Below are 24,798 nucleotides of genomic sequence, written 5' to 3'. Positions count from 1 at the left end.
ACACAAGCACTCAATAATTGGCGATTACATCATTTAACATATATAGGGGACCTCAGAACTTGGGCAATCGTTAGCCTCGGTTCAGTGTGACTGCCTCCCCCCCCCCCCCGCCCCCTTTGTCTCTCGTTCCTCCCGAATTGTTCTCGCGCTCTCGACGAGAGCAGCGGAGCGGACACTGCGGCGGCGTTTTATAACTTTTGATTACTTTATTATCTTTCTGCCGCTTTTCACCAAAAGCTGTAAATGACGATTCTCGCATTTGGTGAGCGTGTCGTGAATCGTATGCTTTGTTGGCCGGAGACTATGGCATGCCGCGCCTCCGATTTAGCGCGGTTGGATACGTACGGTGCAAAAGAAGTTCAACGGACTCTTTATTCATCCTCTTCGGTTCTTTGGGTAAAGTCACGCCGATAGAACATTAATATATCACGACGTTTCGGTCGCAACACAGGCAACCGTCATCAGGTGAGACGAACGCAGCAGGAGAACTGCTGACGCAGGAGTGACTTTACCGAAAGAACCAAAGAGTATGGGATTGCTGCAATCACGAAAGCTTCAAGTCAAGATTGGACTCTTTATTGCTTGCGAATCTCGGCGTGGCGCGCACGGGTACAAGTTCAATGTCGCGGGGGGGGGGGGCGTAGAAGAAGACGTGGGGCCACTCGGAGACAGGCAGAGCTGTAGGTGGCTTCTCATCTGGAATTGAGCAGAACCCCCCCCCCTCCCCCATTAACTCTGTGTCGCGTTGCCGGATCAATGCGGACAGGGGAATTGCAGGCCGTTCAAAAGACGACATTGGTGATCGTGCTGCAGGGAAAGCGGAGCGGCGTGTGTGTGTATGTATGTGCGTGTGTGTGTGTATGTGTGTGCGTGTGTGTGTATGTATGTGTCTGTGTGTGTTGGCACAGTAGGGGGCACAGGTGGTGCATCAGCCAGTCATCTCGGTCATCTCAGTCAGTCGACCCGTGGCACCTGCTGGGTCTGCCTCGTGACCTGCCAGCGGTGGTTCGACACTTCACGTGGCCTCAAGGTGCACATGGCCTGGCACAAGCGTCGTGGTGACGTCACCGCCACTTAGTGGCGAATGGCGGTTGTTGTTGTCTGTGTGTGGGAGCGGTAGTGTAGCAGTTAGCGCGCTGCGCTATGAACCTGGCGAATCGGGTTCGATTCCCGCTCACGGTCAACACCCAGTGACGATTATCTGAACCGGTCCTGGGCATCCCCTAGGTCGACTCGGCCTCAAATGAGTACCTGGTGCGGTGTGTAAACATCGCCACTGGGGAGACAAAGGCGGTCGGGCGTGGTGCTGGCCACCCACCCCCTCGTGTACCGTTCCGGCCTTCATAGGTGCTCGCTAACAGCACTTGCCCCTTCAGTCTGCTAAGGCTATACGGGGGATCTTTGTCTTTGATTTTTGTGTGTGTCTGTGTGTATCTGTGTATGTTAGTGTGTGTGTGTGCATGTGTGTGTGTCTATGTGTGTGTGTGTGTCTATGTGTGTGTGTGTGTCTATGTGTGTGTGGATGTGTGTGTCTATGTGTGTGTGTTTGTATGGATGTGTGTGCGGAGGAATGACTGTGTCGAGATCGATGTTCGTCTCAAGGAATGGAAGTCGATGCGGCGGTGACCCTCGCGGGGCCGGCGGTGGCGGCGCGTCGATTGCCGGGCTTGAAGAGTGCAGCGGCGGTCCCGGCGACAACGACGATGATGATGATGCGGATCACCCCAGCGAGGGGTTCGCAGTCGTGCTGCGCGTAGCGGGGAGCAACGGTGCAGTGGTTAGCGTGATGACACCCGAGTTCGATTCCCCACTCACGGTCGACACGAGCGACGGGATTCATCTGTTTGCGTTCCTTCTCCCGCACCTCTGATTGGCACGCTTGGCTTACCCACGGTGCGAAAGAGGTTCTACATACCATTGGAACCTCATTTGCCAGTAAAAATATGATAATTGGTTTTTTTACCCTTCTATCTGGCAACAAAACTGACACCTTTTTACAAGGAGTCATGTTTGCATAGACCACAATACCTGCAGTAATAATGCAAAAAAAAACATAACTGATAATGTATGCACTGTCCTTTTGGCGTCATCTGGTCCAACCCATGTGAGGCTCTAAGGAAAGCTGTCTCGGGTGTGGACCAATCAACTTCAAGGACAGTGCACATTATCAGAGTTATGTTTTTTTGTGGTCTATGCAAACATGACTCCTTGTAAAAAGGTGTCAGTTTTGTTGCCAGATAGAAGGGTAAAAAAACAATTATCAGGTTCTACATACATACCTGAGCGTGCGGTTGGGGCAGACGATGTGTCCCGTGCCGTTACGGGTCGACATGCAGGGGGGCCACGGTACTGTCCCATTCACTCGGACCTTCGGAGCTGCACGGGGTGGATACACAGGGGGGGTCAGCTTACCCATAATGCCCTGGGCAGGCTGCTTGGCTCTGACGTCGACCACAGAAAGGATGAAATATCAGACTCTTCTGACTATCTATGGGACCTTTCTTGCCGGTATCAAAACTATGAAAGCTAAAATAAGCTTTAACCTTTCTGGAAATACAACAGGTGTTAAATTGTAAGGCTCGCCGAGCGATATAGCACTTTTTCAGAGGTAACCTGGCCACAATTGAAAGCTCACGAAGTGGCTTATCGTGTGGAAATGTATTGCAGCCAAATACTCGAAACGGCATATTCATTCTAAATGTGAAGGAAGAACCCAGAGAAAAATCCACAATCCACTGCGACCACGGGGAGAACACGCAAACTCCAAATATACATGGCGTCGGGGTTAGAATCGAACGCACGACCTCCTGTATAACAGACGAGGTAGTTAACCATCTGAGCACCACGGCGCCCTATGGAGAACCCTGGCCCCAAGTGCTGCTAAAGGCGATACAAGGGGGTGGTGTGGGTGGTGTGTTGATCTTCGTCTGTGGTGGTGAGAGAGTGTGGGGTGAGAGTGTGGGGCGAGTGCGTGAGTGGCCTTCACACTGCGGGGGGGGGGGGGGGGGGGGCCGAAATGTTAACTTCCTCGCCTGCTATGCATGAGGTCGTGGATTCAATTTCCACCCTGATACCTCTATATTTGGAGTTTGTGTGTTCTCCCACGTGGTGAGAAGCCACTTCATTGAGCTATCATTTGTGGCCAGGTCTCAACTGAAAATGAGTTGAGATAGCTCAGTGGGCCTCACCTGGTAAAATAAAATAAAATGAATAAAATATAAAATATCTGTCATTTTTAGTTTAGACACCTGGAGCCGGCGCCACGCACGCGCGGCCGCACGTGGTCCGGCAGCACCGCCGCCCTCCGAGGCAGTCGGCGTCTCTTGCGCAGCCCGTGGCGCAGTTGCCATGGGGTGGTGGCTGAGGACATTGGCCGGCCTCTGCTGTCACCACTGTCGGTAGAGACACAGCAGGGAGCGGGGTGGGGGGGTTATGAGGATGATGATCCACCAGCCATCTGACGGAAAGGATGGGGAGACGCCGTTGCGATCGATGCGTTTGCTTTGTTTTAATAACCAGGTTCTGAGAAATGCTCTGGGCGGCTTTTCATTTGTTTTTTGGTAGCCGTTGGAATGCATCTCTGGCTCCTGAAGAGGGCTCCAACGTGGGATGAGAAATGTCGCGAATGTGAAAGGGAGCAGCGCACGCCACGGCTACCCCGAAAGAGCGTAGCCTTTAAGAGCACAAACTCATTCATCGTGTCGTGAAAACCTAAAAATAAACTTTTTTTTTCATCATCTTGGTTCTTTCGTAAAGTCACGTCGTTCAGACGCTGTCTTTCCAACAGCCCTGTTCTTCACCTGAGGATGGCTGCTTGCATTGTGACCGAAACGTCGTGAGAATTGTATTTTATGATGTTTTATTTTTATTATTTTATTATTTCCCTTCTACGTGACTTTACCGACAGAACCAAGATGATGCATTTTCCTGCAGTCACGAAAGCTTTAAATCTAATTTAGTTTTTCATTTTACTGCAGGTAAGTCCCACTGAGCTATACACAGCTCCTTTTCAGAAGCGACCTAGCCACAAATGATAGCTCAACGAAATGGTTCATCACGTGGAAATGTATCACAGCCGAAGACTCTAAACGCATTTTTTTTTTAAACGTGGATGGAAAAACCCGGATAAAACATCAACACGACCACGGGGAGAGGATGCAAACTTCTACGCGGGGCCTGCGGGATCGAACCCACGATCCTCTGTATACCAGGCGGGGCAAATTGACATCTCGCCACGACGGCGCCCCTGCATCATTCACCCGCGTCAACTCTTGCGCGAGATTGGCAAGCAGCGCGTTCAGGAGCTCGATTCAAATGTCGAGGTCTGATGGGCGCGACTAAGGACGAGCTCTCAGGCGGTCGTGTAGACTCGCAGTGGCTGTCATCTTAGCAAGGTTGAGAACTCAACGAGACCAGGATGAACGAGCCTGGCCTTCAAAGAGTGGCCGCGAAATTTCGATTTAAAGCTTTCGTGACTGCAGGGATTCATCTTCTTGGTTCTTTCGGTAAAGTCACGTAGAAGGGAAGTAATAAAATAATGAAAATAAAATTATTATGTTTTATTTTTATTATTTTATTACTTCCTTCTACGTGACTTTACCGAAAGAACCAAGAAGATGAATCCCTGCAGTAATAAAAATAAAATTATTGTTTTATTTTTATTATTTTATTACTTCCTTCTACGTGACTTTACCGAGAGAACCAAGAAGATGAGTGGCCGCGAGTCACCAAAAATTGACAAAAATAATAAAATATAAATATAGTACGGAAACGACGAAGCAAAAAGCGAGGAGACTTGGGCAGTTGATGACAGACTAACCACGAGTACACTCACCACTACATATCTGTCAACCCCTTATCAGTGCCCTACCTTATTACAGACCAATTCAGACATTATTGCTCACCCCGTGCCCCTTATACATCAACGTTCATCCTACAAAGTTCCATCGCAAGAGATAAACAAAATCAAATAGACAAAATAAATGTGCCCGTATTGAAACGGCTGTACGCCGAATGGACCTGAAAACTCAATTTCCCTGTACAAGAATACGGGGTAAACCGTATTGGGTTGACAGCTCTGCTTATGTACCTGTATGCTCCAGATTATGAGACGCTACGGAAAGTAAAACGCACCCTAAAGTTGTATCCGGCGTCGATTAAGTTTTACAAATCTGGTGTCACAAACAAACACACATCTACCTAATTATAAGACGCACGTACTCCCAATGTTTGCTTTAAGATACAGGGGGAAAGTGCGCCGTATATTCTGTAAAATACGGTCGGTGTTAGCTTATTTAAAATAGGCGTCGATATTTCTCTAGTAATTACGACCTTTTGTCAAATGTGGTCCAGATGTCTTGTGACCCCCAATTGACCCCGAATATTTGTTTTAGTTTGCACATTCATTCCGGTTTTAAATAAAACTTAATTTTAAAAATGTACGCTTGAGAGAACGTAATGGGGGGTCACAAGACATAAGGACCACCCTGTAGGTGCTGTATGTCGAACTTCTTTCGCACCGTACGTAGCCAACCTCGCTAATCCGAGGTGAGGATTGGGGGGGGTGGGGGGGGAGGAGATAATTAAAATTCGCGGCAGAGATGCCAACCTGGCACCGCGTGGAGGCACACAAGGGCATCCGAGACGTTGCAGCACTTCTTGGCTGGAGGGCAGCCGCTGTCGTTAACGCAGCTGCGAGTGGGCAGCAGCAGCAGCAGGGCAGTGGGTGCGGTGACAGGGCAGCGCCCAGGCCGCACGGACGTGTCTAGACAGAGAGAGAGAGAGGAGGGGGGGTGGGGTAACATCGATCACGAAGTCAGTGATTTGGAAATTCCACATTCCTATGACAGGAACGAGTTTGCCCATAGGAGAAGCACTTTTCAACTCCCCACAAAGTGGTATATATTTTATCGACCCCCTTAAGGATGATGGGCTGAGTCAACACCCCCCACCCCACCACAACCAGGATTTGAACTTGCAAGTTGCCGATTGGGAGCCCCTCGCTCCATCACAACGAGCGCTCATGGATTCCTCCGAGCGCACAATTGAGAGTCGCATTGTCAACGGAGGCTGTTAGGGGAAGACTCAACCTGGCAGTCGGGCAGGCTGTCCGCAAGTTCCCCACGTGTCCGCACAGTCCCCGAAGCGATGGCACACCACGTGCGCTGCTCTGCGAGCCCGGAATTCGATTCCTAACCACGGCTAACACGAGCGGCGAGTGGCATATGAAACGATGCGGATGGCTTAACCCTGTCCTTATAAACCCTCACCCCCCCGTTTCACCAATTCGCACTGACCAGCGGGGAGAAGTATGATCAGATAACCTCTGCAAACAACACGGCTGGGGGAGGCATTCATCCATCCACCCCCGTCATGTGCAGCCTTGGGCTTTGTAGGCGCTAGCTAACAGCGCTCGCTCCAAATCTGTTAAAGCTGTAGGGAGTGATTGTTGTCTTTGGTGTGGTGCTGCAGAGGTTTCGCGGTTCGAAACCAACAAGACGCCCCGGTAAATAGTAACGTTCCGACTTGCCCCTCCCGGACAACTGTGAGAAAGAGCTTCATAGCTCATCGGATTCCTCCTGCAGTTTAAATTAAGATTCAAATTCCGAACTTCCGCGCGGGTTTATTCGTCGTGAAGTGCGCGCCGTCTCTGGTGGTGCCCGAGTCGCGGTTGGGGAAACGTAGCGAGTCGCCATCCACATCCACCACCCTTCTGTAGAACAAAAACTAAAAATCTTCAGTAAGACCGTCGTGAGAAACGACCCCGGGTAAACAACTGTGATTGCCAAATGTAAGTGGGGTGTGTGTGTGGGGGGGGGGGGGGGGGTGATGAGCGAGTATAAAAATAATTATAGTCGGCTAGTGTGACGCCATCACATCTATCTCGCTATTTAAGGAACGAAACGGGAGGATTTCTCCACAAATCTGGCTGCCCGCCTGATGATGCCGGTTGTAATTAGTGGTGAAACGTCGCACTCAGATTGTAAATGTTGTGGATTGGCTCTCCAACACACCGGTGTGCTGTACTAAACGAATTGGCACGTTCCGTTTACGTGACAAACCTTACCAATTGACCGTGTCGGGTGGTGGCGGGTTTAACGACACATTAATATTTACACGACCCAACCTGTGTTATGGATGATATTGGTCGCGAAGGCCTACCACGTGTTAAACTGGGCGAGTGTGTATGCGAGACTGTGGTGGTGGTGGCGAGCGTGTGCGTATGCATGCGTCGATAAGTGCGTGAATGATTGAGTAGATCGAAGGGGGAGCGGTGGATGCAGCGGTTCGCGCGCTGCGCTACAAACCCGGCCACCCGGGTTGGATTCCCGCTCACGGCCAACACCCAGTGACGATTATCTTCAATTTGTCCTGGGGCCTACCCTAGGTCGAGGCAGCCTTAAATGGAGTAACTTGGTCCGATGGGTGAACATCGTCACTGGGGAGACAAAGGTGGCCCGGGCATGGTGCTGGCCACCCACATCGTGTGCATTTGCGGGCTTTCGTAGATGCTCGTTTACAGCACTTCGCCCGACCTGTCGGTTAAGGCTACCCGGGGGACCTTTGTCTGTAGGTAATAGCTCACCCAAGTGGCAGGTACCGCATCGCCATCTCCCCCGATACGCGGCTCCTCGTGCACTCATCACCACGACGCCGGCTATCAAGCGTTTCTTTCCACCACGACGCATCATTTGTCCACCACCCAGCATGCGCGGCTTGCTCCCCCCCCCCCTTCTTAACCCCGTGTTCCCCACGGGGTTGGCCTTACCGAACACCACGGCCGTGCGTTTTCATCATGGGGCACATCGAAATATTGCACCCCCGATTAGCACGGATTAGCCACGTACGGTGCGAAAGAAGTCCAACATACACGACGCGCCACACTGTAGTCGTGGTGCCCATTGGCGTACCGGTTAGAGCACACTGGACTAGCAATCCAGAGGTCATCGCTTCAACCTCCGAGCAACTTGCCGCCATTCAAACACGATGCAAGTTCATTAAATGCCTTGCGCATCCACCCAGATTCATGCAATTGGGTAACTCGTTACTCTATTTGGTCAGGGCGAGGTAACACGCGTGGGTTTACTCCTACCTCTTCAGACGTCCGGCCAGCACGAGTAGGCCAAACATCCTCGGAGATCTCGCTAGTGGAGGATGCACGAGTGAGCCGTTGCAGGGCTGCGCTTTTAACCCTTGAAATCGTCCCAACCCACCCATTGCGCAGAACGGCTTTCGTTGAAAAAAAATCGACAAATTTTAAACAATTGAATGATCCTAGTAGACTAAAAACGGTTCAACAGCTTCCAAAAATGTACGCATTGCACGCAGTTGCAAAATGACAATTTTAAGCCAAAAAGAATATTACGGGGGATCAGAGGTACCTTCTCGGGTTGGCATGGTGGTGGCGTCACCACTTCCTTTCCGCTGGAAAAACTCCGTTCACAGCCTGTTAGTCTTCCACACAAGCCTGATAACGATGATCCCCCTATTTGCATTAGTATATGAAAACGAACTATATTATGCTTATATTATTACGTCGCTACATTTTTGAACTTGGGCTTGCAACGTTGTCGTTTTTTTGAACACCCAGGTTCCTTGGAAACCAAGGAACTTGGCCACAAAATGGGCTTGCTGGTTGGGCAACCGCCACACTTCCACAGCAGCGCCTCATTTCCATGTTCACAAGAGGAAGACCCCCCCCCCCCCGCCCCCTCCAAAAAAAAGTCTCATCATCTTTTCTTGGTCCTTTCGGTAAAGTCACGTAGAAGGGAAATAAAATAAAAATAAAACATAATAAAATAATTCTCACGACGTTTCGGCCACAACGCAAGCAGCCGTCCTCAGGTGAACAGGTCTGTCAGAAAGACAGCTTCTGAATGAAAGACATCGTCTGTCGAAAAGACAGCGCCATTCAGACGCTGTCTTTCCGACAGACCTGTTCTTCACCTGCTTGCGTTGTGGCCGAAACGTCGTGAGAATTATTTTAGATTGTTTTATTTTTATTATTTTATTATTTCCCTTCTACGTGACTTTACCGAAAGAACCAAGAAGATGAATCCCTGCAGTGACGAAAGCTTTAAATCGAAAGGGTCTTACCATCGAGCTGTGCCGACACTGGTAGTACCAGCATCGCACCGCCCAGTACCAGCAAGAGGGTCACAGCCTGCAGCAGCATGATGGCGCAGTGGAGGCTTCGTAGCCACGGTTGTAGATCAAAAGCAGCCACCGAATCTCGGGGTTTTTATACGGCGGCGAGTAAAGGAGATGTTGGCCAACGCCACCGATTTGGGACAGCGTCACTTTCTAAAAAAAAAAGCGCCGTAATTGGTACGTCCCGCAGAGTTTTATTTTTTAAACTTTAGAAAATGGTTAAGTAATGGAACGTTAGGGTTGCAGTTTGTGCAACGATTTTTTTTGGCATACAATTATAATTAAGCTTTTTTGGCTCACCAGTGGAAACTTTTAGCTCATCCACCTAAAGTATAACCCGTAAAAACAAATTTTTTCACTATAAATCCTTTATATGCGTGGCGGCTAGAGTCCTCTCGTCCTCTGGCTTGATGGCTGCCACCTATGGGTCAGATGATTGCATTGCACCATTAAGCAATTGTAATTAAATAATATATTTGTCAAAAAGTGTAAAATTTTGGGAAAAAAATTCACGAACATTGTCACGCACAACGAGTCTGTGTGGAAAACTGTCAAGCCCGATTGGATCACGAGAAGTGGGTTAAAAAACGACCGAAAGATTTGCACGGTCGTAAGCAAGTGAACTTAATATAAAGGATTTTAAAAAGCAGCAGTTTCGGCCGGGGGGGGGGGGGACTATCAAATCCAGAGCATCTCGGATGCAGAACGAGGAGCAGACGCACACAATTTTTTGTTTAAAAGTTAACTTTTATTTATTTGAACAATCATTTCGTGACACACCTTGGGAGCATCCTTCCGACACTAAAAGCCACCATAGCTTGCACAGACAAAGCCACCTTGAACACAAAAACACTGCAGGCGAGACAGGTCACGGAGTCGTGCTTGCTCGAGGCCCCCCCCCACACATTGCAGACCCAGTTCAAGGTTCCAGCTGTAACAGAACAAAAAACAGGTGATGAGACACAGTAGCACGAGTTCATTAAAATAATCAGTTCTGAGCTCACAAGCCTCAATACCGAAGGTGGTTACTGCACCAAGATTGAATTGCACAAATGAGAGCTTTGGATTCTAGGGAAGCTTTGCGTCTACAGAACCCCCTCTCCCCTCCATAATTACCTTTCAGCCAAGGCGTGCGTCATTTCAACAGCTACGAAGTGCACACCTTACCCCATCACCTCTAAAAAAAGGCTCGTGCATTACCCAGGCATGAACCACCATGCCCGGCAGACTGGACCAGCTGATGCAGCGTTTGCGTCATCTTGCCAAGGCAGGTACAAAAATCACTTTCATACCAACATGGAAAAAGGTGAAACCTCCCCCCACCCAAGGATAACAGCGCTGGTGGAATACCGGGCATGCGTGTTTACGCAGAGGGCATGATTAGGATTCTCACGAATGCTGCTATTGGCGTGTCACAATTAAAAAGCAAATGCCCATTCCACCCTGCCACAGCACAGATGGGGGTGGGGGGGGTTCTGGCAAGGGACATAACGAGTGGAGAATGGGGGGGGGGGGGGGGTCTCTTTGCCAAATCGAGATGCTCATCTCTTGGCAGCTTGGTAGTCAAACTGATACGTTTTGCTTGTCACCTGTCGGAGCAGAGTCCACTCACACCGCACGCGAAAGCACGGTATAAAAATGGGAGGGGGGGGGGGGGTGGCCGAGTCCCGGATTTGGGCCTATGCCTAAAGCCGTGCCGGCTCAGAGCTCCGATCCCCGAGTCGCCAGGTCAGGGGTCAAGGGATGGGGGGGGGGGTAACAGACCTCAGGCATCAGGCAGCTGAGCGAACAGCCCGAGGCGCAGCACTTGAGCGGCTGGCTGCAGTTGTCATCCGACTGGCACTCGCGATAGCAAACCGTAGTGTCCGGAATCCGTGCCCTAGGACATGAACCCGGCCTCACTGCAGCAGCCATGGGGGGGGGGGGAAGAACCAGATTTAGCACAATACACTTAGAGGCCGAAACGGGTAAAAAAAACTGGGGCGGTGCAGTCCTTAAGGACCTTGGCAACATTTTTAATTTCCATCCATGGCCAACACCGGGGTGTCGTGAAGGTCCTTAGTTCAGGAGCTTGCAAAAAAAAGTCACGTCCCACCCACTATGGACAATTAGAACAAAAAATATCTCCTGGTTTCCCCGCGACTCCAAATCCCCCACCTCATATCAACCTGCCCCCCCCCACCCACCTTCACGAGGCTCGATACATCTGGTGCCGCACGGGACGTCGCAGCACTTGAGCTCGTCGGAGCAGTCATCGTCGGAGACGCACTGCTGGTCGAAGCGCAGGCATTGGGCGGCGATGGGACTGGCGGCAGGGCAAGCGCCGGTCTTGGGCACGCTCACTGGCATCGCCACGCAGACGTAACATCGTTTGTGCCGTTCGGTGTCAAGGAACGGGGAGAGGGGGGAGGTGCGAGAGGGTCATAAACAGGTCCAAGCAAAACATTTTACAAAGGTTCGGTCAAGCATTTATTCTTCAAGGTCGGCTTTGTCCCAATTGGAGTTAGATGCGGTTGAGGCCAATTTGATTCCGGACGTGGAGAGACATACAGCAATCTCATCCTCGCAGTAGCGGCTTTTGGCTGGCCATCAAAACTAAATTTGGGCACTGCATTGCGCAAGTTATCACGATGCGCTTCTGCGGCAGGCTGAAATGTTCTTCCTTCAGAAGAAATGAGGAAGCCACTAAAGCTATGCCGCTTTCAAATTATTCTAGATTTAAAAAACTAATTTCTTTTAGAATTTCTCCGAGATTAGTTTGCGATTCTTGGCCCGCACATCCGCTTCGCATGGTTGGTTACATAGTGCAAAGAGTGGGGTCAACATTACATGCCACAAACTCTTGCGTCGATTTGAAATGTTACCTTTTCAAAGAGCGAGAGTAGAAAACCCACCACCCTTTGACAAAAGTCAATGCCACACTAGCGTGTTGGTGGGCGTTCTCATAACGTGGGAGGGTTTGTCCAGGCCGTGTCATTCGGCACAAAGCCCGACAGGACGGCCGGGGAGACCACTTTTCAGTTAAAATAATAAAAATGAAACACCTGGAATGGGGAGCCGAATCATTCATTAGACTAAAGCGTGTGTGGATGGGGATGAGAGAGAGCGAGAGAAATGCGCTGTACCTGGCCCAACGCAGCGCCTCTCGCAGCCCATGTTGCAGCACTTGAGGTTGCACGGGCAGTCATTGTCGCTGAAGCAGTTGACGATGGGTCTCCCGCACCGGATGACGGACGTGTCCACAAAGGGGCAGACGCCCTTCTTCACGATTTCTGGAGATAAAGGGACCCCCCCCCCCCCCCACGCAAATGGACGTCATTTATTTAGGCAAGACTCCATTTTTGGCAAAACCACGTGGCAATAGCACACACTGCCCTACCACTGGTAGCCTAAATCTGTCAACCACAGCACCTTTGTAGCCCTGTACCAACTAACAAGAAGTGTCCCATTGGAACGCTACAAAGCGACGAAAGTCGCAGTCATGAAAGCTTCGAATCTAGTTCGAAAGTTGCAATGGCAAGGAGTCAAGCATTCTGCGAATAGAACAAGAGGGGAGAGGAGCTTCGGAACAAAGGGGGTCCCCTTAGTGGGGGGGTCCCCTTAGTGGGGGGGTCCCCTTAGTGGGGGGGTCCCCTTAGTGGGGGGGTCCCCTTAGTGGGGGGGTCCCCTTAGTGGGGGGGTCCCCTTAGTGGGGGGGTCCCCTTAGTGGGGGGTCCCCTTAGTGGGGGGTCCCCTTAGTGGGGGGGTCCCCTTAGTGGGGGGGTCCCCTTAGTGGGGGGGTCCCCTTAGTGGGGGGGTCCCCTTAGTGGGGGGGTCCCCTTAGTGGGGGGGTCCCCTTAGTGGGGGGGTCCCCTTAGTGGGGGGGTCCCCTTAGTGGGGGGGTCCCTTAGTGGGGGGGTCCCCTTAGTGGGGGGTCCCCTTAGTGGGGGGTCCCCTTAGTGGGGGGTCCCCTTAGTGGGGGGTCCCCTTAGTGGGGGGTCCCCTTAGTGGGGGGTCCCCTTAGTGGGGGGTCCCCTTAGTGGGGGGTCCCCTTAGTGGGGGGTCCCCTTAGTGGGGGGGTCCCCTTAGTGGGGGGGTCCCCTTAGTGGGGGGTCCCCTTAGTGGGGGGTCCCCTTAGTGGGGGGTCCCCTTAGTGGGGGGTCCCCTTAGTGGGGGGTCCCCTTAGTGGGGGGTCCCCTTAGTGGGGGGGTCCCCTTAGTGGGGGGTCCCCTTAGTGGGGGGGTCCCCTTAGTGGGGGGTCCCCTTAGTGGGGGGGTCCCCTTAGTGGGGGGGTCCCCTTAGTGGGGGGTCCCCTTAGTGGGGGGTCCCCTTAGTGGGGGGTCCCCCTCCATCCAGGGGAGGCAGAGAGCGCGAGGGTTACCGCGAGGCGCGTCGATGCAGTGGCGTCCGCAGAGGGCGGTGCAGCACTTCTGGGTGCACGGGCACTGGTTGTCGTCCAAGCACCGGTCCCTGGCTTCGACGCACAAGATGCTTCGCGTGTTCACGAACGGACAGACGCCCACCTTGGGCACGGTGCCTGCGTGACAGCACGTGCGCACACACCACGCAAACTCTGAAGCAAAGCAAAGCCAGGCGCTGGATGGACGCGGCATCGCGGAGGGACAAGCACCAACGAATGGCAGTGCGTTACAAAATATGGAAAAGAGGACGTCGGTCTGGAGATGAATTGGCCGCTCAACCGAGAGACTGGGTGGTTTACGAAATCACGCGATTATCATCGTCAGGTGATACATTTGGTTCGTGTTGCAGCTCACCTTGTCGTCCAGGACAAGACCACCGGTCACAGTACAGGGAGGCGTGCGGGGGGGGGGGGGGGGGACAGAAAAACCCTGCGAGCACGAACCATAAAAATTGGCACGCCAGGGCTTACGGGGTGAAAATGTTCGGGCTTCCTGCCCCACCCAAGTGGGAATCGCAAGCAGCAAGACGAAAGCTTACATGGGCAGGGCGAGAACAAATATCGGACATGGAATGAGGGGTAGGGAAAGGATGGGCAGACAGACTTCATCTAGCAGTGGAGTGACCACGATGCTCGTACCAGGCATGGGCGGCGTGCACTGCCTGCCACGGCGCGAGAAGCAGCACTTGTAGCATTGTGGGCAGTGGACATCGTTGGAGCACTGGTCCCACTCGGAAAAGGACACCGAGACGTTGGTGATGCTCACGGGCGGGCATTGACCAACCTTCACCACGCCTGGTGAGAGACGAGGTACAGGGGGTCAACCACAGGAGGGGTGGTGGGGGCAGAAATTCGTCAAAAGAGCCTCACAGGGTGGGGGCGAACCACAGCCGCTATTTAAGGTCGGACACACCGGATCACACGTGGTAAAGAAGGCCAAATAGAACACTGAACGCTTCCAAAAAACCACAACCTCATGACCAACAAAAATGGTCAAACCTCGATTTAAAGCTTTCGTGACTGCAGGGATTCATCTTCTTAGTTCTTTCGGTAAAGTCACGTAGGAGGGAAGTAATAAAATAATAAAAATAAAACATAATAAAATAATTATCACGACGTTTCGGCCACAACGCAAGCAGCCGTCCTCAGGTGAAGAGGACGGCTGCTTCTTCCCGAGGACGGCTGCTTGCGTTGTGGCCGAAACGTCGTGAGAATTATTTTATTTTTATTATTTTATTACTTCCCTTCTACGCGACTTTACCGAAAAAAACCAAGAAGATGGTCAAACCTCTTTATGTTTAATCTATTCTTACCCATGCCACGCACCTCATTTACACATTTGTTTATCCAATACGTAGGACGAGTGGCGAGGGTTTCGTAGCAGATTACATTTTCAGTTCAACTAGACTCCGATCGCCACAGCATGTGGAATGGCTTGCACACAGTCGTGTGCAACGTGCACATTCATATTTGCTCGACAGAATGTGGGTGCAGGTCATAAAGAATGGAAGTACAATTTGCACACAGCGTTGGTGTACGGTGTTTTTTCTGAAATATTTTGCTGTCTTTTCTTGAATTTTCTGTTTGCACTTAGTCACATTCACTTTAAGACGTTTTCGTTTTTTGTTTGTTGCGGTTGCACCCGATTCAAGAGCCGAATGGCTCACCAGGGCTATACCTAATACATGAACTTGAGCTACTCACATCCCATCCAGAAGAGCGTGTGACAGGGTTAGGAGGGGTATTGTCTACTTATTTATTATTTTACTTATTTTCTCTCTTTTGGGTTTGTTTTAATTTCTGTCGCTGTTATCGTTAGGATTACGACCACGTTTATTTATCCGGGAAAGTTAATTTTCCAAGTCTGGCCAAATTTGTAGCGTGACGCCAGCACAGTCGTCGACTCTTCTTCGAATGACGTCACGGGATCTCGCGTCCACCGCGATGGTGACAGCGTGACAGTTCAACGGTTGGCAAACCTGCAGCGTTAACCAGGGCAGCCTGCCAGATTCAAACCGAATAAATTAACTTGAACAAGAGACTGCAATGCACCCCCCCTCCCACCACCCACCTAGTAGAGGATTCACACAGCTGCGTCCGCAGTGGACGTCACAACATTTCTGGTCGCAGGGGCAGTCGCGGTCCGTGACGCAGCGAATCTCCGCGTTGGCGAGGCACAGCACGTGGACACGGGGCATGAAGGGGCACAGGCCCGGCTTGCCACGAAGCACTGCAGCAGAGGTCACGGTGCGCGCGTGTCAGCGCGCAATGTAGAGGCGTTTTAGTTGGCACACAAATAAAACCTAACGCGAGTTTAATTCAACCCATCGATTGGATTTCCAGTGCAATATTGCAAATCAGCATGTGTTTCAGAAAGCAACTGCTGCACCGGTTTCAAACTTATGGGTGTCATTAGCAGTTGGGCCTGTAAAAAAAAAAACAGCCACTAGTTACCGTAAAGGGCCCTCTAACAAGTAAACCCGTAAAAACAAAGTTTTTCACTATAAATCCTTTATATGCGTGGCGGCTAGAGTCCTCTCGTCCTCTGGCTTGAGATGGCTGCCACCTATGGGTCAGATGATTGTCTGCCACCATTAAGCAATTGGTAATTAAATATTTAATTTGTTTTCCCTAAGGTGTAAAATTTTGGATTTTTTTTCACGAAAATTAATTGTCACACACCGAGTCTGTGTGGAAAATGTCAGCTCGATTGGATCACGGGAAGTGGGTTAAAAACCGAGCGAAAGATTTGCACGGTCCTAAGCAAGCAAGCGAACTTAATATAAAGGATTTAAAAATATATTCGCCTGTGGAGGACGCGGGGATCGATCCCGCGACCTTTGGAACGGGAAGCGAGGGCGCTACCAACTGCGCTACTCCGCCACGGCCTGTGGAGGGGTTACGCTCTGGGCTCTTACACTCTGACGTTCAGCCAAAGCCATGAATGAGTTCTGTTTGAATATATGTAAAATATTTTTTTTTTTGCCTAAAAAGTGTAAAATTTTGGGAATTTTTTTTCACGAACAATAATTGTCTCGCACAACGAGTCTGTGTGCAAAATGTCAGCTCGATTGGATCACGGGAAGTGGGTTAAAAAAAGACCGAAAGATTTGCACAGTCCTAAGCAAGCAAGCGAACTTAATATAAAGGATTTAAAAAGATCCGCCGTTCAAAAGCGAATGCTCAAACGTTGCCGTTGGACAGAATCGTGCGCCAATGCAAAATAAAATTTGACCGCCCACACAGCAGCCCAACAACGTAACCGTTGGATCCCGTGGTCAGATTACGGCCAGGCTTGACCGATGACCAGTGGAAGGACACGCCACCTGGTCGCCTGCCACCTCACCTCTATCCACGATCACCTCGGTGGGGGCTACGCACACGTGGCCGCATCCGTTGCTGCAGCATCTCTCGTCGCCGAGGCATTGAGAATCGTCGCCGCATTCATCGACGCACTTGACCTTCAGGCCAGCGAAATCAGGACAGAGGCCAAGCTTCTGGGCTGGGAGCAGACACACGGCCCTGCCGAGTTAACGTTTCAAAACATAAAAACTTATTTATATCCAGGGCAAGGCCCCATTGGGATATATACAGTCCTTTCATGTTTGGCTACAAATGATAACTGAAAGTGGCTTCATCTTCTTGGTTCTTTCGGTAAAGTCACGTAGAATGGAAATAATAAAAAAACATAATAAAATAATTCTCATGACGTTTCGGCCACAACGCAAGCAGCCGCCTTCAGGTGGCGAACAGGTCTGTCGAGAAGACAGTCTGAATGACAGACTCTGTCTTCGATAGACCTGTTCTCCACCTGAGGACGGCTGCTTGCATTGTGGCCGAAACTTCGTGAGAATTATTTTATTATTTCCATTCTACGTGACTTTACCGAAAGAACCAAGAATATGAATCCCTGCAGTCACGAAAGCTTTAAATCGAAAAATGAAAGTGGCTTGTGGACATTTATAGCAGCTAAAACTCCGCCACCCGGCTAAAATCAAGTTAATTACTGCGATGTAGTCGGGGTGACAGATACTCTCATGGCCTGCGATCCAGCACTATTGGGAGGTAGCTGCCAAGGTTTGGTGGCCTACACACACACGGGTTGTGCAGCTCCTGTGGGCATGTAGTAGCAACCCCGGCTCCCAAGGTGGTGTAAACTCGATTTGTTCCGTACATCGGATGCTCCGGTTTCATCCCATATGTAAAAAACTCTCAACTTTGAGCACACGTATACACACATAGAAGACTGCGCTTGCACACCGCCTGGCTGTCCGTGGTTCCTCCTTGTGCCTCGAGAGAGTCGCTTGCGCCCTACTTAGGAGTAAGAGCGAACTGTGCAGCGGCACGCTTAGATCATTTGTCGTCTGGAACGCTTCTATGCGGCCTTGGGAGAAATGATTTTTCGGCGCAAGGAACCGACATTAAAATAAAATTATGTCCCATCTATAAGTTCTACATCATTAGTTTTTGTACACCATATTCCTAGCGGCACGCCATTAAACCACAAGAGCACAAGGCTAGACGCGGCGTTCCAAAATAATCGAAACTAAAACGAATTAAAAGGCGATGTTATGTTACGAGGTATAACCCACGGAGCTATGTAGCTATTTTTACAAGCAACCTGGCCACAAATGATAGCTCAACGAAGTGGGTTAAAAAAAAAGTGAAAATGTATAGCAGCCACACACGAAATGCCGACGGCAAACCTGGAGAAAAAAAGTCACGCGAAACAAACACAACCTGTATACACCATACTTAATGTGGAGCTTTCGTGACTGCAGGAATTACTCTTTGGTTCTTTCGGTAAAGTCACGTATAAAGAGAAAATAATAAATTAAATACTAGCATACGACGTTTTTATTGTAACACAAGCAATCATCATCAGGTATAAATGAAATAGAAACACAAATCTAGTCTACTTAGAAATGTAATGTAATACAACAGTCGGATAACATAACAGTCGACACCCTACCTGGTCGATTACGTTCTTCCTGAGAATGCTAACTTTGAGAGAGAGATAAAACACAGAACCAGAGACATACAAGTAGAGACAGATATCACAGAGGGAGCCTTTACCGAAAGAACCAAAAAGTAACACGCACACTATTACAGCAGGACTCCACACGTTGCGAGAGTGGAGGAGAGGGAGAATGAGCTCTCACCTGCCGAGTACTCGGCCAGCACCAGGAACATGACCAGCAGAGCGCGGGTTACAACAAAATTCTTCATCTTAAGAGACGAGCCAACGTCTGCCGCGCCGACGTGGCGCTTAAATTTGATTCACCCCCCCCCCCCCGTGCCTCCACCCCCGTGCCTCCCCCCCCCCCCGTCTCCCCCCCCCCCCCGCTAATTGGACTCGAGCGGGAACTAATTGGTCGTCCCGAGTCATTTGGAACTGAACCCGCGGTCGTTGGGACTGATGATTGTGAGTGGATGCGCGTTGCTGATTATGGGTGATCAGATCAGCTCGCTGTACAGCAGATGTTGGCTGGATTGAAGCATCGCGGCACCGTGAGCTGGTGGCGACGATTGGGAGAGGGCCTTCATTCATCAGGGTATTCTATGTGTGCATGCGTATTCCGTGCACGTGGATATGTGTGTGTGTGTATGTAAGTATGCTTTGGGGAGCGTTTGTGCAGTGGTTAGCACCACGCTGCGCTACGAACCCCGATTCCCAACATCAGCGACGATTATCTGAGCCGATCCTGTGCCTCCACCTAGGTCGACTCAGCCACAAATGAGTATCTGGTGCGGTGTGTAAACATCGCCACTGGGGAGACAAAGGTGGTCGGGTGTGGTGCTGGGCACTCACCTCCTTGCGTACCCTACCGGCCTTAATAGGTGCTCGCGAACATCACTTGGCCCAACAGTCTGTTAAAGGATATGGGCGGATCTTTGTCTTAGTCTGTTTGTACGTGGCACTTCGTACGTAGTCAATCTTGTTAATCGGAGGTGCGAGGATTGATCATGACTGACGCTGATGATGATCTTTGGGAGTCCCTGACCTTCCTTTAGCACCTCCATCGCCATATCGGTCGCGAGCGGTCTAACGATATAGAGGAATCCATTATTGTGGATTTTTCGTAATCACGATACACGGTTCTAATCGATGTATTGAGATCTATGGACAATTGTATGCAAATTGTCTGGTTATGGTTACGTTTCGGAGAGTTGTTCGAACAACAAAAATTGCAGAAAAAACTGTAATTAATTAAAATCGAGACGATATAGGAATCGTGAATCAGTCTGTGCAGAGTTTTGAGTGTTTGTACCCTGGGTATGCGTGGCGGGTTTTCTCCGGGTTTTTTCGGTTTTTCATCCCACAAACAAAACACGAAATAAAAACACAGAAATTGGCCAAACATCCTAAAGCAGGACCCTCCCGAGAAACAGTCTTGAGACTATTTGAGGCTTTCTAAGATTAATGCCACGCACGTGTGTTTGTGATTTCATGTACTTCAGTATGCATAACAATCTCATTATTATAGATGCACGTTCAGAGTTTCATTTATATAATTGCAAGGCACGATGAGTCATCTGTGTGAGTGTAAATACAGTAGAACAAAAATTAACCCGTAAAAACAAAGTTTTTCACTATAAATCCTTTATATGCGTGGCGGCGAGAGTCCTCTCGTCCTCTGGCTTGAGATGGCTACCACCTATGGGTCAGATGATTGCATTGCACCATTAAGCAATTGGTAATTAAATATAATATTTTTGTCCTAAAAAGTGTCAAAGTTTTGAATTTTTTTTCACGAACATTAATTGTCACGCACAACGAGTCTGTGTGGAAAATGTCAGCTCGATTGAATCACGGAAAGTGGGTTAATGAACGACCGAAAGATTTGCACGGTCCTAAGCAAGCAAGCGAACTTAATATAAAGGATTTCAAAAGAGCGTTGCATCTTTTATTGTCATTCTCCAAGTTTTAGAGAATTCATATGTGTGTCACAAGACATCCTGGACACCATGTAGTGCACAGCCCTTTGTAAATCCATTGCTGGATGAATGGTCGTGGGAGATGTTTCACCATACTTCACCACGCAGGTCATTGTGGGCTGTGAAGTTGGGGTAATGGGGTGGGAGGGGTAGAGGGAGGATCCTAACGCAGTACAATAACCACCGCGCCACCGCTCCAGAAAATACTAAATAACCCTCTTAGATTGCCAATTTAACAACTCTGCAACAGGAAACATTTAAACATTTTATTCTCATCAGATGCCACGAAGTTCAATGCAGTTTTTATTTCTTATTATCCGTTTAAGCTCTGTGGCCCCTCTACTATTCTAGTTGCTATGACGAAGGGCCATTTACCGAAACGTCGCTCGTTATTTACATATCCTTTTCAGGCCATAGTGGGATTTTACGAAGGTTCCAAATTTGTGGTTATTTGTGCATGTGTTTAGATTGTAACACGCTTCGCACGCCTCATGTTTGTCAACCGTGCCCCGCGTGGAATCCGATTCATTTCAAGAAGCACTCTTCGTCCGCGTGGCACGCGCTTATCAATCATCAGGCGCGTGTAGCGCGTCGTGAATTCACTCGCATTTGATCTAAAATGTTTCTATCTTCCTCGGCATCTCGCTAATTAAGTAGCTTCAAGGGATGTGTTATTCATGATGGTCCCGTAACAATAAATATCAGTCAATTAGTCTTTGTTAAACAAATCAAGTCTTCGTTAAATAACTTCGGGAGGAAAAACAACCACTACCTCTCAGTAGCCAGACCCGTCTATCGCTTCGCTATCTAACAAGTAGTTTAATAAAATACTTAATTAGTTTTAAAACGACTACTTTACTGTTATTTACAAATGTATCGCTACGAGACCCGTCCCGAGTGGTAATCGCCTTCGACTACTTAAATGAGTAAGATGCCGAGGAATAAATACAACTGGACAACGTTTCGGAAGTAGCAGAGAAAAACTACACAGCAGCACTTTTTGTTTGGTAATAACCTTCGTTTACGACCGTCAATTACCACGTTTGTTTGTCGTGAAATATTCCTTGAGGACCCCCCACCCCCTCTACTACTGTACCCGTTCTCTGCAATATCAATGTGATTTTTTGTGCCTGTTGTTATTGCTGATGTGCTCACGCGCCACGGATCTCCCTTGTCAAAATAGCCGGGTAACTGAGCTAGAACGGAATCGTAATCAAAATCAACTCGATGCAGAGCGCAGTGGTCTGGGTCGGAGAACTGGAGGTTGGCGAATCCCGTGCGTGTAATCATCTCTGTCGAATGTGCGGCTGGGTGGCGGTGGAGGCATTTGGTTGAGGTTAGAGTTTTATCAAGCTCGGCAAACGCTTATTATGTCTCAGCGACATCATCGGAATGCTACGTTGTAATAATACTAATTTAAAATTACAATGATGCAATTGAGTGAATAATGTGCCAAAGGATGCGTAACTAGGACGCAATGTGATCCAACTAAGGACGATGTTGATGATGAACATTACGGCAATCATCAACACACCGCCACGTGCTCCAGGCTGCATCAGCTGATGCTCGTTCTAGCGTCCACGGAGGAACAGTGTTGATGATCATGGTGATGGTGGTGATAGTGATGTTGGTGATGATGGTGAGTGATCATGATGATGGTGGTGATAGTTCTATTGATAATGATTCTGATCATGAAGATGTGATAATGAGAACGATGATCATGATGATGATAATCAAGCTTAAAATGTTGACAAAACATCATGATTATAATGGCGGTCATGATGATGACAATGATTTCGATTTAAAGCTTTCGTGACTGCAGGGATTCATCTTCTTGGTTCTTTCGGTAAAGTCACGTAGAATGGAAATAATAAAATAATAATAAAACATAATAAAATAAAAATTATCACGACGTTTCGGTCACAACGCAAGCAGCCGTCCTCAGGTGAAGAGCAGGGCTGTCGGAAAGACAGCATCCGAATGACAGGACTGTCTTTCTGACAGCCCTGTTCTTCACCTGAGGACGGCTGCTTGCATTGTGGCCGAAACGTCGTGAGAATTTTTATTTTATTATTATTTTATTATTTTCCTTCTACGTGACTTTACCGAAAGAACCAAGAAGATGACAATGATGATTATGCTATTCATGCTGTTGCTTTACGATATGATGCAGATAGCAATCATGATGCTAATGATTATGATGTGATCAGGATGACAGCGATTTCTTTCTAGAAATGTTTATTCATTGCAGATGATGGATGATGACAGTAGTGATGGTGATCATGATGACGGGATATTATGATTGATGACGATTATGTCAGAGCCCTTGTAATCGACGGCGTGCCATGCTACGGCGCTATACAAATTGTCGTATATAAATACTAACTAAATAAACTGATAGACACGACGTCTCGGTCAAAAGGACGGAATAATCTCATAGCTCCTCACTGCACGGGTGCACGGCTCAAAGATCCGTTAATCGTGTTGGGGGCCGCATTGGTGGCTGCTGCTGGGATGCACAACGTCGAAGGGAAAGGCACCAGCCCCACACGAGACATCTCTTTCGACTTAAGCCGGTGGTGGAAATTACACATCCCCCTAGAGAATCATCTATCCATCTATCCACGGGATAAACAAGCACTGATTTGCCGCAAAGTGGTACTTATTGTATCGAACCTCACTAGATGATGGGCTGGGTGGCAATTAAAGGGTTTTTAAAAGATCCACCATGTCAACTAGAGTTACAGACCTCTACGTGGCCAGGAGATGGAGGGATTAGCAATGGATTATTATTCCGTTTGTACAGAGAGTGGTATCGACTGGGATGGGTGTTGGGTTTCCTCCATCACAATGCCCAACTCACCCCCCCCCCCCCCCATTAACAATGGAATTGGCCAACCATTCCAAACAAAAGAGGGCCTTCCTGAAAATGAGTCTTGAATCTCGGTGAAGCTTTCCAGCCAGTGGCCTCGTAACGACATTATCAGCTCAGGGGGTGCGTCAAAGGGTTAATATTTTTCGATTTAAAGCTTTCGTGACTGCAGGGATTCATCTTATTGGTTCTTTCGGTAAAGTCACGTAGAAGGGAAAAAATAAAATAATAATAATAAAACATAATAAAATAATTCTCACGACGTTTCGGCCACAACGCAAGCAGCCGTCATTCAGACGCTGTCTCCCCGACAGACCTGGTCTTCACCTGAGGACGGCTGCTTGCGTTGTGGCCGAAACGTCGTGAGAATTATTTTATTATGTTAAATTTTTATTATTTTATTATTTCCCTTCTACGTGACTTTACCGAAAGAACCAAGGAGATGGGTCAATATTTGATTTGTCTCGCACGGTCGCTTCCTAGGCTATACATCTCGGCCCCTCTCGCCTAATCACACCATTAAACACGTGTTTGTTATTTTACACTGTTGTTAAATCCTTTATATTAAGTTCGCTTGCTTGCTTGCTTGCGTGCTTGCTTGCTTACGACCGTGCAAATCTTTCGGTCGTTTTTTAACCCACTTCCCGCGATCCAATCGAGCTGATATTTTGCACACAGACTCGTTGTGCGTGACAATTTATTTTCGTCAATTTTTTTTCCAAAATTTTACACTGTTTAGGAAATTTTTAAAAAAATATTTAATTACCAATTGCTTAATGCTGGCAGACAATCATCTGACCCATAGGTGGCAGCCATCTCAATGCCAGAGGACGAGAGGACTCTAGCCGCCCGTTTCAAACCAATGTGGGCTGGGGTTGTGGCCCATTGAACACGCATATAAAGGATTTATAGTGAAAAACTTTGTTTTTACGGGTTAATTTTTTGAAAATACATCCCATGGTGGTTGTCAAGGGGGCCCCAACTCGTAACTTTGGCCACCAGGGAGAGGGCAAGGCACCCCCTTGCCCCCACGCTCGTTATGCTCCTGGTTCCAGAAGACCGACAGCGTCCTCGTTCATCATCAATCCACCGCTTGACGCCTCGCGAAATAAACTTTCACGTATAGTGTTGTGCAAATGTGCTCATGATCGATTCATCCAGAATTGTCTGGATCTCATCGGATCTCGGAAGATCAGCGGGGTTGAGTCTGGAAGGTGCTTTAAACTGATTTTTGTGTTTAGTTTCTTGTCCTTCCACCGCCCCTCCGATTAGCACGGTTGGCCAAGTACGGTGCGAAAGAAGTTCAACGCACACATATACAAACACGGGCGCCCATCGTGCACAACGTTGTGAAAGGGCTCGTCAAAGTCAACCCTCTATCTCCATATAAGGAGTGGGGGTGACGTCATAGTCAACACGCCCCTCTATCTCCATATAA

General features: G+C 49.0%; 1 protein-coding gene across 1 annotated transcript; it reads right to left on the bottom strand.

Moving 5' to 3' along the window:
- Nucleotides 1-10,069: 10,069 nt before the first annotated feature.
- LOC133354055 (keratin-associated protein 5-4-like) lies at nt 10,070-18,778 on the bottom strand. The gene is made up of 9 exons (XM_061570602.1): nt 18,712-18,778; nt 16,896-17,051; nt 15,621-15,788; nt 14,189-14,344; nt 13,511-13,666; nt 12,276-12,422; nt 11,337-11,492; nt 10,915-11,051; nt 10,070-10,081 (listed from the first exon to the last, which is right to left on the bottom strand). Exons 1-9 carry the CDS (start codon nt 18,776-18,778, stop codon nt 10,070-10,072), a joined length of 1,155 nt encoding a protein of 384 aa, XP_061426586.1.
- Nucleotides 18,779-24,798: the final 6,020 nt, after the last annotated feature.

The sequence above is a fragment of the Lethenteron reissneri genome, chromosome 46 (assembly GCF_015708825.2).
Source record: "Lethenteron reissneri isolate LAM-NWPU_2019-01 chromosome 46, ASM1570882v1, whole genome shotgun sequence".
NCBI classification, from domain to species: domain Eukaryota; kingdom Metazoa; phylum Chordata; class Hyperoartia; order Petromyzontiformes; family Petromyzontidae; genus Lethenteron; species Lethenteron reissneri.
The sequence above is the reverse complement of the archived record's forward strand: the minus strand, read 5'-3'. Positions and strand labels throughout refer to the sequence as shown.